Below are 16,937 nucleotides of genomic sequence, written 5' to 3'. Positions count from 1 at the left end.
GGACTAAATACACACAGGGGTAATCAAGGGAACGAGACACACCTGGGAACAATCAACGGGAAGGACAGGACAGAGACTCACAGGGAACAGGACTACACACAAAATAAACTCAAAAATAACACACAGAAACATGGATCGTGACAGATGCAATGCATCCAGACAATTATGGTGACTGCCAAACCCAGACCAAGATACATGAGTCTTCACTCCAAACAGGACATTTCTACTGCTTTTGTTTGTGATGAATTCCATTGGACTTAGTGATGTAAGGCCTAAATGTAGTTATTTATCCATGTGAACCCGTTTCATAATGTTTTTATGCAGTAATTTTATGAACAAGTGAAGTCTAAAGGTCTGTTGCTATTGAATTGACTGAAATATGGTAGCCATGGTACACTATTTAGGGTGCAAGGTGTTGGATTTTATACACCCTTGGCTAAGAAAGTGATTGGAACAATTTTGATGGGGTGAACAAATACTTTTGACAATGTAAAAAAAAAAAATAAATACACTACTAAGAGACACTTGAATAGTTTTTGAAATAGCATGACCTATCCAAAATGTCCAGAGAGAAGAAGGTTTTGTAAAGTTTTGTTTCTTACCTTTCTTAGTCTAAGAATCCCGTCTTGTGTTTGTGCGTCGGTGATGATCTCGAACGTACCAAGGTCATCTCCCTCTATGATGTTGTACGTTGACTTTGCGTTCTCACCGATGTCTCGATCGGTCGCCTTCACCTTGCCGCCTGTCTTCCCTATTGGAAGGTCCTCAGGGATCCCAAACTCGTACAAGCCTACAGAGGAAATGAATAGCCACTGGGTTTTCCAGAAATCCTAATGAAATTACCAAAATTACACATACGTGGGCACATTGTGATATTGTGATATATTACAGCAGTGAGCACAATTGCCTTCCAAGGAGTTGCTTGATGACATTGCCTCGGAAGCATTTATTTTGCCTAATTATAGGAAATACGCAGATGGAGCATCTTTTTATTGGATTTGGGTCTTTGGAGGATGTAAGGTGCCTTACTTTTGGAGAACTTGGGTGGATTGTCGTTGATGTCCGTAAGCATGATGGTCACTGTGGTCGTCCCAGACAAGCCGCCCATATGACCCCCCATGTCTTTAGCCTGGATGACCACAAAGTACTCCTCTTTCACCTCCCGATCCATCCCATGGAGAGCGATTTTTATGGTGGCTGCAGGAGGGAACAGTTCATAACACACAATTAACAACATGACTGATATACTCTGCACATCAAATTAATGACGCTCAAGGAAGCGAAGGGCGAAGATTAAAGCCCAGCGGTAACCTTCGCCACCATCCGGGGTTATCCTGGGCCTCGACGCTGAAAAGCAAAGAAGTCACACTAAGCAGGGAGACCGAATTCTCCGCCAGTCCTCGTCTTTTTCTAAAGAGTGTCGCCTGTGAGCGTGTAGAAAGGTTGGTCGTGACTGATCCGGTCCCAGTCCTGAGAATCATCTGTTTGTTTTCCAATGAGTTGTTCCCGCTGTCTGCAGTCATTTGTATTCTGATTGAGTGTGAATTATGCTGTCTGTCTTGTATAATCTTGAATATTGTATGCAGAACGGACCTTATTGACTCTGCCGCAGTGGTGAATATAAAAAGGGCTCAGCACTGGCATATATGGATAATCCACTCAGGAAACAGAGGCCTGCAAGATCATCAAATGAATATAAAACCCCTCATAAAAGCCCGGCTTTGGCTTGACACCCTGCCTTGGTCTTCAGCTCCCCCAGACAATGATAATATGCTTGGCTATGATGAGAAACATGGGAGGGGTTAGGCTGCTTTCAGCTGCCTGCTTGTTTTCCCCTAGATAGCTGTTTTTTTCTCTCTCCCTCTCTCTTTGTCGCTCAGAAATTCAAGGGCACTTTTATTTTGGAGGTCAAACACAAAAGCGATTCTCTAACTAAATGCAGAGGTGAGGGAGATGAATTGCAATCTGACGGCATTGGAGGAATGAGTAATTCATGGTAAACACCTTCCAGTCTTGGTGGGTTGTTGGATCAACACAACTCTTCTTTATTTATTTCAAATATTTTTTCTCTTAGATGTTTAACTAGTAATTTTTTTTAACATATTTAGCCATTTACAGTTCCTTGGAAAGGTTTTCAAACCTACTTTAAATAAAAATGACCACAATTTGTAATCCATTTCAATGTATTACAATAAATAGAACAGAATTGAAATATGTTTTAATGCTCCACTCAGATGGAAATTCAGATGTAAGAGCAACATTAAAGTATGTAGGTTCAAAAAGTGTTCAAAATATATATAAAAAACCAAGAATAAGAATAATAAAATAATAATGAACTATTTCCCAGTATATTATCACCTTTACAGTAAAAATATGCCATACCAGTTTATAACATAGCGTTTTCTGATCCATGGGATGTGCAACTAAATATGATTACTTATTTTATTAAAAAAAACAAAAAAACATGCATTTACAAATGGAAAATAAAAAATGTGCAACAGAAATGCTTTTTTGCTTTGGTCTGGACGTTCGTATGAATATTTTCTAGAGCAACAGCCACACCACAAAAAACCCTAGTGGCTTTTTTAAACATAGTTTTAAAAAGTAAAGAAATAATTTTAAAACTGAATGAACCACCTTCCTACAATATTTTTTGCCTACTTGCAAAACAATGTGTTTTAAGAAAACCAGATGTACCGGGAAATATTTTTTTATTTGTTGACTAAAATCTTCAATTATTTCATGTTGTGAGACTATTTTTAAACAAAATATGGCATGTAAAGTAATAAAGGAAAAAAGTTTGTATTTTATATTTTAAAAAAGCCAGACCTTTTAATATTATAAAACATTTTCTCTTTGAGTATTATCTAGTTTTCCTAACTTATAAGCAGAAATGATTTTTAAAAAAAATCTGTTTATCTTTGTTTATGGGTCCCTTAACGTGAACTTCGGGTCCTTCAGAAACAAAATACCGGCACATATCTAGGCTACCTAACCTCATCAGTCAACATTGTCTGTAAACATAACAGGCAAATCAGCCGAGGAGACACTTTAATCTGTACTTTGACTGGAACTGCTAGGAAAATCTAAAATCTAAAAAAAGAGAGAAAAAACAAGACTGCAATATCATTTTTTTCAAGTTATCCATCCCCCTCCAAGTCTGAGTATTATTCACCAAAAAGATGATATCCACAAAACATGCAATATCAAGATGAATGTAATAATCACACATCTCTTTGGTCCAGGAAGAGATGTATGATTAACCCTCAACCCCGGAAAATACAATGGAAAATCGGCACGCAGGCTTCTAGTGCAGGTTAAGGGGTTAAATAAAATCCAACTCTGTTGGATTATTTCATAATTTAACATTTATCTTGTGCAATTGAATGAAAATTCATATTTACTACATTAAAATACATTAGAAATAGTCCTAATAGCCTTGTTTTAACCCTAAGCTAACACTGTCTTGATGTGCCATCAGGTTTAGTTTTAGCTTTCAATTTTCTTACATTCAGATTTAAAGAATCTGATTCATTTTAGCTAAAGTTCAGCTTTCAGGACTTTTGCTACCACAGGTCACTTGATTCTTTTATTTGTCAAAACCCCAGCATTTTAAGGGGTGTGTGTACTGTTATACGTATTTTTATTTCCAACATACTTTAGTCATTTCCATATAACTCTTATGTCAGGTGTTTGTTGGCTTTATGCAACGCATCTCATTTTCTCCTCTTGTTTGACATCATCAACCAAAATCCACCTGTCGGCTAAATCTGGCATTTACAGTTTAATAATGTTTATCTTCTCATTTTAAATGAACTGTAAGCAGTTTAAAAATATACATATGTATCCACTCAAAAGTCAGCTATGTAGACCTAATGAAAAACAAGTTATTCTCAGATGACCAGAGACCGTCAAGGGACTATTTCAAAACAGGAAGATGAATTCTGATTCAAAATTCAGAGGAGAATTCTACTATTTATGTGAACACAGCAGCTGGAGCCAAAGCAGGAAGAAAAGTTGGTATAAAAAAAAATAAATAAAAATGGCCAGAAACTATGCGGATGCTTTTATTTATTAACCACTCCTATCAACACAATGGCTCTGTTGCACAAGTATATCTGATCATTAAAAACTGTGTTATTATGTATAATTGCTCTGTTTCCCAACGTGATGTTGTCAAGGCGCAGGTGAATGTTTTCATCTTTCAAAAACAGCCCCAGCTGTTGTTTTCCACTGAACAAGGCTAAAAATGACTCACTGCAGCGAGTGGCTTCATCAAAATTCTTCATTTGTTGTCTTTCATTAGGCATCTAAAATCCACAATTATGATTATTTTTTTTCCACGTTAATTCCAGTCTAATACATTGTGTCTGATTAATGTAACATGAGTATAAAGCTGCATTTGATTCAGTCTCAGGTTTCCAACATGAACCCGTGAATTACATAAAGTCCCATGCAAAAGCATTCGTTTTTTAACCTGAATCTTTAATATCTTTAGTTAGTATTTTATGTTTGAAAGTGGAATTAATAGGTGAAGTTATACATGGTTTTCAAAGTTACATCACAGATCACTTGAATTCCTACACTTGCTGCCTTGACACTATGCCAACAGTTTTTTTTTTCTAAGTGTTGCACTTTCCATGGCTTTAGAAATTTTAGTAAATACATCATTGCTTTCAAGTATCTTCAATGCCTAAAAACTGTGATTCAGCCACTTGAAGTAAAAAGAGAAGTCTAGACAGGTCACTTCTGAAGAGATACAGGCCTGTATCAAACCCACTGTTTATCATATTGAATGATATTTTTCAACTGTATTTTCTCCAGATGCTAATAATCTTTGCACACCTGATAGTTTGGTGGACTCGGTTCAACTGAACCAGATTTGCAGCGTTTGTTACATTTTCAGCAGCGCTCTGTCAAACCAACCAAACCCTTAGAAAAACTTGTTCCCCTCCTCGCCTGTGGTGGCGCTGCACCAAGAACCACTGAAGGAAGTGACACAAAAGACCTCTGAAGACGACACTATACACAATGGGGTATTACATTTCTTCGCAAAATGTAATAAAAAAAAAAGTCATAGCATCAGATTTTAGCGGTTGTGGGATTTCTCTTTTGCTTTTGGGACGTTTCTGCTGCTGGCGCTGGACTAGCATGTTTGCTTTTGGTTGTATTTACCCAGAATGCCCTGCGCTGTAGTAAACTCCCTGCTTTTGGAGCGGTCTCCAATTTGTTTGACATTCACATATGAATTCGAACCACATCAGAGTTCATTTCAACTGACGTTTGCAGACATACCAGAGTTTGTTCCACATCAGACTTTTATTCCATTCACACCTCTGAAAATGAACCGGACTTTCTAGCCAAACCAACCAGAGTTCTTAAGCGTTTCATTCGATTTGTGCAACAGAAAAATGTTTCATTGCTGAAAAGTGACTTTCTAATTGCTCACGCTTGTATTTGTCATTGAATCAAACCTTTTCCAAAACACCGTAGGATTTCCACCTTGCGCTCCCACAACAATAGGTTGTGAAAACCAGCTTTGTGATGCTGAATAAAACCTGAAGACTCCTCTCTAAGCCACTAATCCTGCTTCGTAGCACCACTCAAACCCGTGCTCCTCCTTGGCTCTCGGGTCTATTCCCTTTTCAAAGCGTCTCCTGTTGAAACATTTCTGTCATTCTTATCAAGAGGTTTTTTGTTGGTCTACCACAGGCCTTTTCTTTACATGCCAAATGACAAGCAAAGAGGCCACACCTGAATAACGGTTAATCCCTTTTGATCCGGTGAACACAAGGACACTGTCTTAAATAAAGCTGTAATTCTCACAATATTTTTTAAGCCTCTTAAGTTAAATCTTAGATTCTACTCCAGATTCACCTGTTGAGTGTTTCATTTCACCTATATTGTTTATGTTCAACACAGATTTAACTCAAAGGCACAGAGCAATAAATGCCCAATGTTTTGATCTTTTCAAGTCAAGGTTTCGCCTGTAAAGTAGGAGACTTTACACAAAAAGACACAATTTAATCATTGAATTTAAAAGAAAAAATTACTTTCAAATTCAATAATTTAAGTAAACATTGCCTTTTGATGCATTCTGGGTCTTTGTTTTGTGTAATATTGAGGGGTTCTTAATAAAGGAATAATTTCAGTGCGTCAGTATTAGGCCAGATTAGGCATTGCAGAGTGGCAATAAAAGAGAAAAAATAAGAGTGAAAATCGTGTCACCACCAGCCGTTCTTGCGTTGCTTTGGTGTGGAGTGCTGACTTATTCAGATTCCATGCACTGTGACATCTGTACCATATGTAGAGACGGTACATATGGTACAATTTTCTTCTAATGTATTCTATTTATATCCACATTAGGAAATGCAACATTTGTAGCTCAAACAGTGAAATGAACAATCTGTAGCACACTTACTCACACTCAAGAACAAGAAGGTAGGCCAGCCTCCCTTCTGCGAAGAGCAACACAAACAAGACACTTAGTGTCTCACACACACGCACACACACACAGAATGATACTCAGACTTCCTACAAACAGCAACACTCTCATCTCTGTTGATCATCATTAATTATTCAAATTAATTCCTAATCACCGAGAAGGGAAGACAGACAAACACTCATTTCCATAGATATTTTCCTCAACTTTTCCTTATTTTCGTTTTTTTTTCTTACTTCACCGACCATTAACCAAGTGATGAATTGGGGTACGATGTTTATTTATTTATTGAACCCGTTTCATTTCCGACGTGTCGCTGCACGTGTCAAACGCATTCTAATGGTTGTTTTCTTCTTACCTTTTATTTCCCATTAACATTCATCAAAACATCTGGCTCACTTGAATGAGCCATCTGCGACGGCAACAAAACGTGAATGCTAATCGTCAGGAACGTCCATTCAGCGCACTTCCGCCGCCATCGCCGCTCTGGGACGGCCACACCTACTGTACGCCGGGTTTCCAGTTCCCTCTGTTGATGCCAGCGCTCCTTCTGATTATGTACATAAATCCGGAAGCTGCCTTTCGTCAAAGTTGCTTATTGTGTTCTGTTTTTCCCAAAATTACGAGCCGTCAATTTCCATCTCATCCCTTATTAATGTGATTCCGCCGTCATTTAATCACGTTGCTTACAGACACGTGCTTAAAAAGTCGGCTGAGAAAGCAATTAGAGATCCAATCTGGAATCTGTTTTGAGTTAGGTTTATGAACCGTGATGTGTCGGAGTTTGTGAAAGGGAGAAGTAATTATTAATATTACTTTTGGAATTCATCACAGTGACGCTACAGAACACAGCACCGTATGAGCGCCGGCCCGTTTGGCGTTCAGGATGAGCAGCCAGCTGAAGGAGGCTCCGCTTTCACACGTCCTGCTGACGAACCACATATTACTAATGAGTATATGTTTGAGCTCCATGACTTGAATGTTATGTCATTTGTGTAGCTTAGCATCACAGAATGAGCTGGTGAGCAGAATCTGGTGATTTTCAGCTCGTCTGGGCTTGAACAGTGACCAGCTGGTCTGAAACTTAAAACGAAACTGAAAATAAAGTTTTTTTTCTTTTTATGATCTGTGAATACCCCGTTAAGGCCCCATCGGCATTTTTGTTTTTTTATAAAACATGCAGTCGCTTTCCAAAATTCCCACATGTGACTGTTTCCAGGAATGTTTTTGTTCACATGGAAACACAGAAAACGATTCCAGATGCTATTTTTGCTTCCTCAGAACCTGAAAGTCGGGCTAAACATGGAGCATGCGCACACGTAATGTTAACGGTGAGCAAAGCAAAAAAACAACAGGATGTTCTGTTTTTAGTAAACCTTCTCATATCAGTCGGATACAACAGCCTACAGACGATTTCTTGAAGTTAATGAATGAAGCTTTGCTGCTGGATCACAGCCACAAACATGTTATCCGCCATTGTTGTTGCTATGTGTGTCGGGTTTGTGGTAAAAGGTCAGGTTAGAGGTTGGAGGATAATATGTCAACATTTTCATGAAAAAGGGTGTTTTCACTTTTTTTCATGTTTTTCCAATGGTTAAAAACTTTGCCATTTTAGAAATAAACTTTCCCACAAAAACAGGCCTTTGTTTCATCAAATAAACTGCTGAAGTCAATTTCCAATTCATCAATCTGTCTAGATAAATCATTTTAAAAAATTTTATCTCCCAACTTTTCTGATGAGAAAATTACTATTTTTCTCCCACGTTTTCTTTACATTTTGTGACAAAGGACGTTCCCCTCCGTGTCTTCTTCAGATGATTTTATATTGTTTCTTTCAGTGGTTCTTGTTGCAGTGCCACCACAGGCGAGGGGATGAACAGTTTCTCAAAGGGTTTGGTTTCTTTGACCCACTGCGGTGTGAAAGCGAATGGCAGCAGCTGAAAATGTAACAAATGTTAGCCTACCAGACTGTGAAAACTAACTTTGATTCAAAATGCTGGATGAACCATTTGCTGTTCATGATGACATTAACCAATCTTAAATCTTCATGTCTTCTATTTGCCTTTCATCACACACAGGGAATTTTGATTTTTTAAATCACAACAGTGACACATTATTTTCCTGTGGCGCCTCCAGTTAGGTCCCGCTGCCCCAGTAGCAGTGATGTCTGCCCCAGCATAAGGGCTTATGTTCTGGAGCGTGCTTGAGTGAGCAGCTGGAGCGGGAAGCGATAGACGAAGAGGGGGGAGGAGGGTAATGGGGGGTGGGATGGTTGCGCCTGGCAGCCTGAGTTAGCGCCAGCCCCACGCAGCGATAATCTATAAGCGTTTCACAAAACAGATGGGCCGAGTTACCTGCAGTCCTGTTGTTGTTGCACAACTTTTCAAGCAATAAACCAACACTGTCAGCTCCCCCCTTTAGCAGGCATTTGATAATGTCGTCCCTTATGGGCCTGCTGAACGCTGCTCCTGCCAAACAACCATGTAGGAATGGCGGCGAACAACATGTTGGTCGATGCACAAGCCATCAAAGAAGTGGTTTGTCATGGATTTTTTTTCTCTCTTTTTTTAAAGAACTAATACACTTTTAATGTAATTGGAGAGGGGAGGGGAATCATCATCTTTGGGCCAGAAGGCGAGGAAACTGTTGGGTTTCCACCTGCTGATGGTCTGCCACCTGTAGCACCCAGAGACATGTAGCTTTAACTCAGGGATAAGTGGACTACTGGCCAGGGCATTCTGGGTAAATAAAACCAAAATAGAACTCAGAAGAGAAATGCCTCGTGGTCTTTTACTAACCACTGAAATGGGATGGAACTTTTATTTACATTTTGAAAAGAAATGTAAATGCTCAGTGTCTTCTTCAGAGGTTTATCCTACAGTCCATTCCAGCAGCGCCACCACAGGTGAGGAGGGGGACAGGTTTTTCAAAGAATGTGATTGGTTTTACTCAGTTCAGTGTGAAAGTGAGCAACAGCAGCTGAAAATGCAACAAATGTTGCAGTTTTGGTCCCCAATAGAATCAAGTCTACCAGTCTACCAGGTGGGAAAACACCCTTAATCACAGGAGGCGAGGTTGTAAATCCCTTAATACCTTAAAATGGACTAAATTACACTTATGAGATGTCATAAGCCTGACAAAGTGTATGCTAATGCTGTTTACAGCTCACTTATTACAGGGGCGCTTTTCATCCAACCGTACTATCTGCCTTCTTGTTTTGAAATCTTAGGAGAAACTTTTCTGAACCAGTAAAAACTCGACCTTTGATCACCTTATTGGCTCATACAGCAAAAAGGAAGCAGCTAATGTTTGCATATTAAAATGTGCAGGAAGATTTTCCCCAGCAAGAGTGTTAAAAAGAAAACTATTGAAAACATCCTCAGATGTAATCAGGATCTCACTGTGAAAGCCTGCTTCTTTCTTTCTTTCTTTCTTTCTTTCTTTCTTTCTTTCTTTCTTTCTGTCTTTCTGTCTTTCTTTCTGTGTTTTTTTGCTCCCATTATGGGTGTGGCTTTTATTCATTACATTTTGTATGACATTACACTCCCCATTGGTTAGAAACTGATAAAGAGCCTCCACACTCTATTAAAAGCTCCCATTAAGTCTAATGAAACAACATTTCTGTCTCTCAGAGATTTTCGCGTGGCCTTACCAAGCCAGGCATAACAGCATAAAGAGCTGGTTCTATGGAGGTGTCCTCCTTTATGCCGTCCTTTCAGCAGTCGCAGTGATTAAAGTGAGCTTCGTGTTTAAGGTACAGGCATGTATTTCACTGCATAGAGCTTATGATGAATTTGAAAAGGCACTCTCACTGGAGGAAAACTAAGTACTCCAAAAACCCTGGTTATGGAAAATACACAAAACCCCACGATTTAAGAAGGGTGTACTTTCTTTTTATCTCGACTGCAGGTGGAACAGAGACCCCACTGACATCATCTGCGCCCAAACAATCAAGATTAAGTTTTCAAAAACACCCAACAAGCAGAAAAGGTGAACTCACCAGAGTTTGGGTCCACGGAGAAGTACGGCTGTCCGTCCAGAATGCTGTAGACCAGCTTAGCGCTGTTCCCATACACCGGATCATCGGCATCCGTGGCTGTTACCCTGGTAACGGGGGTACCTGTGGCGCGGGAGAACGGAGAACGGAGTTATACGGACAGCCGTTCTATAAGCAATCAGGCTCTGTACATTGAGACGTGGTTGTGCTGAGCCAATCAGGATGAGACGATTGGACCCAACGTGGGGCTGATTGGTTCAAATGTCAGGACCCTTTTTATTATTTTTTTATTGCATTGTGCTTCAAGTGAAGAAGTAAACTCTATGGCTTAGTTTTTAAGTAAAAAAAATAAATAAATAAAAACATCTGGATTTATCGTCCAATCATGACTGAAAAGAACAACGTGGTCAAAAGTGAAGGAGATTGGTTTGTGTTGATCCCTTTCAGTGCCAGGCTTTTAAGAATACAGTAACTATGGTTAATCAACATGACTTGTCAGAATAATAAGTAGTGCTTTTTTCTAATTCTTCTAAAGCTTTTATGCAAATGTGCAATTTGAATTCCTTAAAACCCACCAAACAGGTCATCACATCATTTGGTTTATCTTAATTTGTTGTGGTGAACATTATGCATTATACAACATGATAATTATTTTGAAACAATTATAATTTTATGTACTTATTTCTTAGGTTTACTTGACAGGGACAAAAAAACAATAACATAGACAAACTGAATGAAACAACAGCCCATGCCTGCAGCATGGCGCTTACAGCACAAGATAATTTGCAGTTTTGTGAAATACAACTATTTTGATACGGCTGAAAAACCCCCCCATCCTCATGCAAAAACTTTTTACCTCAAGTTTTTTTTTTTTGAAACTCCCATGTTTTCATTGAGCAAATTTATTTTAGTAATTTCAAGTTGCACAATTTTATGGGTAATGAAAACGCAGCTATTGATACCGAGAAGCCACGATGACGGTTTGAGTTGGCCGAGATGTTTGGACAAGCAGAGCACAAATACCTGCAATACCCAGAATATGTGGAAGATGAGCTTCGTTTCAACACCTTCAATGGAGAAACAGCGTGGAACAGATGATGCAGGGATCAGATGCGGCTAAGATGTAAACCCAAACTTTTTTAAGTTTGATATATGCAGCATTTTTACAACTGAATGTAACAGTTTCTTGACTGTGCTATAAAATGGCACTATGTTCCTACATTGAAATATATAAAAATGCATTAGATTGTAGCACCTCTTCTTCATTGTTCACTCATGCATTTTTGTATGATATATATTTATAAGATTAACTATTGTTGGTGTTGTTTATGGGCTTTACAAATACAATGGCTGCAGATATTATCCATTTCCTTTATGGAACCTATTCTCAGCAACGGAAATCAGGTTCTATAATACAACAGCTTTATTACATTTGTCGAAAATATATGCGAGGACCTTGATCAGTATTCCATCTCCACCAAGTGCTCAAAGCAAATCAGGGAAGAGATTAGTGCCAATTCAGTCCACCTTTCAGAGCTGCATTATCCGCTGTGCGGAGAGAAAAAGCCCCTCAAAATCTGAATTTAAATATATTATTAACCCAATTAAACCCAGCCGGTTCTGGATTCGTGGTGTCCTACCTCCTCAGCGGTCAGCGCAAGGATGTGAGCGTGAGACAAGAAAGAGGGAAAAGGGAAGCTGACGGTGTGATAGCAGGCGACACGCTGGCAGGAATGCTGCAGACGGTATGGTAATTGTTTCCCTGAAAGATGTTTAGAGGTGTCCTGACAACAAAGGGAGATGTCCCTCATCGCAGGCGGCCCGGGTCCTGCCACAGGCGGCTGAATCTGCCCGCTGCAGATGAGGTGTCTTGTATAGACGCGTGCCAGGTACGGGATTCGGTTCCAGCGCTTTGATTCAATGAGTTTAAATATGGATAAAAAATGTTTAAAAAGAGGAGAAAATGCCTTGCTAAATGGCAGTCTCTCTGAAGATTAGAATTACGTTGTAAAAATGGAATCCTAACAGATTTTTTAGGGGAAAAATAATAAATGTCAGCCTACTATAAAATAAGTTTATGTACTGTACAGTGTGGAAACTTGATACTTGGCTGAGGCTCCTTTCACGTGAATTACTGCATCACAGTGGCATTGTGACATGGAGGCGATCAGCATGAGGCTCTGCTGAGGTGTTCAGGAAACCTGGTTAATCTGGCCTTCCTATGCAATTCCTCTCAATTCTCGTCTCCTGTCAGGGATTTCTCCCATTGAAGGGGATTTCTCAGGTAGAATTTCAAATGGGCCAATCAGCAAACAGAAGGAGAAATTGTGAACGGTGACATAGATTTTCTGCTCTGTTTTAGATTTAGTAATGGCAGCCAATGAAGTGAACAAAGTTGCTCAGTCCGTGTCACCTCCACATATTAAATCAATATTAACATCGGCCTCATTTGGCTTGGCAAACTTCTCTTTGCTTTGGGGCATCATTGTTTATGACGCAATTTCTGTTAGACTTCATAGCGTTGAACTGCCGCATTACAAATATCGAGCAAATGTCAGCTTTGGGCTGGACGAAATGACCGAAAAACTTCTCATATAAATAAAAAGAGTGAGCAAATGACTGTCTGGGCCAAAAATAGCATTCTTTATCAAAATAAGTCTAATGGCATCAAGCAATACATAAATGTTCTGAGCAACTGAATTTGAGACTTTAAGCCATAACCTTTCGAATCTATAGAAATAAAATCTTGAAATACGTGTATCTATATAATTATTCAATTCTTTAATTGAATTGCTGAAAACAATTATCTTTGTATTCAAATCTACTGAACCATAAATGTATTCTGATTACAAAGTTTGAGCCAGCTTCAGTAGGCAACATTGAAACTTTTACATCCAAATAAAACTATTTAACCACAGATAAAACAGAACGCTCCTATCCTCGGCTTTAATACACAAAGGATCATTTCCACATCCACGCTGGAGTTTTTTCCCCACTTACATACACAACCGGTTTCCTGTGCCGTCAGCTACACGTGTCAAGGATTGATTAATAGTCACCGCCGTGTCTGCGGTATTGTAACAGCAAAACAGAGCAAAAGCCACCTTTGCACTCTAACTGGAGTAGCAGTTTCACTGTTGCAACCCAATTATTTCACAGTGAGGGAGCCTCAAGTGGTCCTCTGAGACAGAGGTGTTCCAGTAATTCATAGTCTTATGATGACCCACGCTGTTGTGTTGCCACAGCTTACAGTGTAAATTTCATGGCGCTTGTTATACGCCGTGCCTTTTGCAGTGTTTTAGATCAGCGCAGATCAATGTGCTGTTTTTCCTCTTTGCTTCTGCTTGCTGCACTACACCGTTGGCGAAAATAAGAAAAATACATTACAGCGGATCAGCTGCTGAGTTTTTCTTCTCTGCTCCAAGGAAGATGACTTACCCTGCTTTGCAAACAACGTGGCTTCATATATTACCAACAACAGCAGGACGTTTGTTATCCAAAAATATCATGGATTTAAATTTAAACTTCTGAAAGTAAGACGTTCATGTTTACGATCTCCCAGTTTTCATTCGAAGCTTGGATAAATAAAAGTTAATGGTTATCAGCTGAGTTTCCATTACATTGTGTACAAAACATTTCCGATATTCTGCTAATGAAAAAAAAAAAAAGAAATCCCACACAATTTCACAACTGCAAAGCTTCATAATTACTCCACTTGTTTTCTGGAGAAATGCTTATTTTGTGTTTTTATTTACCTAATTCTTCCCAGTAATATATTGTAAATAAAAAGGAACAACTTTTTCTTGTATATTCTTAAGTGTACAATAATTATTTTATGGAAACTACATACTTATGGGATTTAGTTTGCAGCCCAATGACAAATAGTGGCTAATTAAAAAACACTTTTTTCCATTTGTGTCAAACAATTTTTTCATCAATGTTTTTTTTTTTTCTTTTTGTCCATTTGGAAGTGTTTTTGCATTACCAAAAGGTCGATGGAAATGACAAAATTCAAAATAACGTCCGCTATTTCACAAAATCGTTTTTACGTTCGCTTGAGGTAAGCGGGCTGTTCAGAAAAAGCAGCCTGCTACATTTTAAAAGTTCGCTCAAAATTCACATGACAATTGGACGAAACACAGCTACTCGTTTGTGGTGTCACCATACAGATACCTACTGAATCAAATTATACAGGTCACATGACAGGAAGTTTATTTTGCGTTAGTCGAGTTGAGGTCATTAAAATAGTTATCCACTACTTTTAAAACATGACTTGTAAACAATCCACAAAACCTTCCTTTAAAAAAAGAAATCCAGTCATTCTCACACCTGACATATTATCCTAAAGTTTCCTCCAGATGTGTTTATTTAGTTGGTAAACTGTACTATCAGCCGATTAAGAGAATGTAAGTGGCTACATTGACATTATCTGAATCCCACAAAATGTGTGCTTTAATCCAAATTGGAGACTTCGTATTGCATTTTCCGGAAGCAAATAATAACCTTGGTGTCGTATGTGTTTGCCAGTTGTCAAATGAATCAAATGAATCGACAGCAAAGGAAATTGCACCGCCCGTTTTCAGAGATACAGAGTCTAATCTGCTTCAAAGTTAAATTGCTGCTACTACAGAGAAAAGAGCAGAGCCATCTGCGCCTTCCTAATTATGAGAAGCACCTCAGCCCTTATATAGTGTGTTGGAGTACTGCATACTGGCTTAATAAATTTAGTTACACTATGGATTGAAGTATGGAAAAAGGGGGTTCAGAAAAAAAGAAAAGTCTTCATAAAAACAGTAGAATCAGCGAAGCATGAAATAACTCCCTCTTTCTTTCCCTCCCACAGGGGTAAAATGTTCTTCACTGCCCCTGATAACAAATAAAAAAGAAGGATTAGGAAAGCCAGTGTTTTGGTCCTATTTCAAATCAGCTCAGATTAGCTTGTCTTTCCCCCTGATGATCCATAGAAATTTCAGGGACACTGCTGAGATGGATGTAGCTGTAGGGGACGCGGCGGGCACACAAACCGGACCGTAGGAGGAATATTGTCTCTGGCTTTTATTTGGAGCCTGTAGCGCCATGGCGATTACAACAATAGCGACACAACACCTACCATATAAACTTCCAGGGATGGAAAGCTGAATGGGTGTTTAAAACAAAAAAACGGTGCAGGAAAGAAGTAGCTCTATGCGGCGCCAGAAGAAAAGTACGACGTGAATGAAAACACGGTTCATGTTTAAGGAAGCATTTACGCCAGCCCTGTTTGGTCTGCTTTAACAGAACTCTGGCTCGTTTGTCCGGCCAGTCCGTTTTGTTTGGTGTGAATGTAACCAAACTCTGCTGCAGATCACATAAACAGATTCTGGTCTGTCTAAAAACCAAGGTTTCCGTTTGGTTGAAGTGAACTCTGGTGCAGTTCAAATGTATATGTGAACTCCAAGTGGATCAAAGACTGCTCCAAAAGCAGGAAGCGGACAAGCTTGATAAAAACCAGAACCTTGTTTTATATTTCCCTCCGCACAGAGAGTCTAGACCAGGGGTCCCCAAACTACAGCCCGCGGGCCGGATCCGGCCCGCCACGTCATTTGGTCCGGCCCCCTGAACAATGCTGGATCTGGCCCGCCTCCTCATACCAGAGAGCATTCAGTGTTTTTTTTTTTCATATATTGTTTTTTCTGGTTTTTATGTGGATTTTTCTTCAACCACCAGGGGGCTCTTGAGCAGATGTGAAACTAACTTTCCCTCAATGGAATATATACTAGTCAGTCCCAGTCACCGTTTCACTCACGGTTTTTTCCATTTGCATTCTGGGTAAAAATCTATCTAAAAGCACGAATGTGTCGTCTTGTGGTCTTTTACCAATGATGAAAGACAAATCCTACAACCGCTAAAATCTAATGTGACACCATTTCTGTTTACATTTCATATAGAAGGAAGTTGCGCTCAGCATCTTCTTCGGAGGTTCTCATGTCAATTCCCTCAGTAGTTCTTGGTGTAGCTCCACCACAGGTGAAGAGGGGAATTGATTTTCAAAGGGTTTGGTTTGTTTGACACAGTGTAGTGTGAAAGAAAACTGCACAAACTGAAAATGTAACAAATGTTGCAACTTTGGTTCCCAATCAAACTGAGTCTAGTGGACTATCAGGTGGGAAAACAGCCTGAAATTATGAGTGAAATTATGCAGTGCTTACAGATTTATTCCTTATTTCCTTTTGCAATTAGATCATCAAGCTAATTTTATTGTTAACTAAATATTACATGAGTCAATACAAACATTCATTTTCAAATTATTATTTAACTCATAAAGAGAAATAAAGCTTATCCAAACCAACCAGGCCCTCTGGGAAAAAGTATCTCTACGCTTTGTTAAATTATGAATTAACTGTGGTTAATCTGCATTTTTTGAGCTCAATTTCACAAGCTAAACCCAGGCATGGTTATTTTCTGACCTGCTGATGTAATAAATACTTTAAATAGAGCCTCTCTGATGGCTAAAACATA

General features: G+C 39.1%; 1 protein-coding gene across 2 annotated transcripts in view; it reads right to left on the bottom strand.

Annotated features, from left to right (window-relative positions):
• The window catches only part of cdh8 (cadherin 8), a 164,405-nt gene that overhangs the window by 39,432 nt on the left and 108,036 nt on the right, over positions 1 to 16,937 (bottom strand). For both annotated transcript variants that reach the window (XM_015031409.1, XM_015031410.1), the window contains exons 4-6: positions 10,443 to 10,562; positions 1,030 to 1,197; positions 603 to 790 (exon numbers count right to left, since the gene is read on the bottom strand). In XM_015031409.1, the coding sequence (XP_014886895.1) occupies positions 603 to 790; positions 1,030 to 1,197; positions 10,443 to 10,562 (476 nt within the window). The remainder of the gene's footprint in view (positions 1 to 602; positions 791 to 1,029; positions 1,198 to 10,442; positions 10,563 to 16,937) is intronic.

This window comes from Poecilia latipinna, unplaced genomic scaffold (genome assembly GCF_001443285.1).
Source record: "Poecilia latipinna isolate Pla-1442-1.1 unplaced genomic scaffold, P_latipinna-1.0 Scaffold206, whole genome shotgun sequence".
NCBI lineage: Eukaryota > Metazoa > Chordata > Actinopteri > Cyprinodontiformes > Poeciliidae > Poecilia > Poecilia latipinna.
This window is presented reverse-complemented; position numbering and strand designations above follow the sequence as displayed.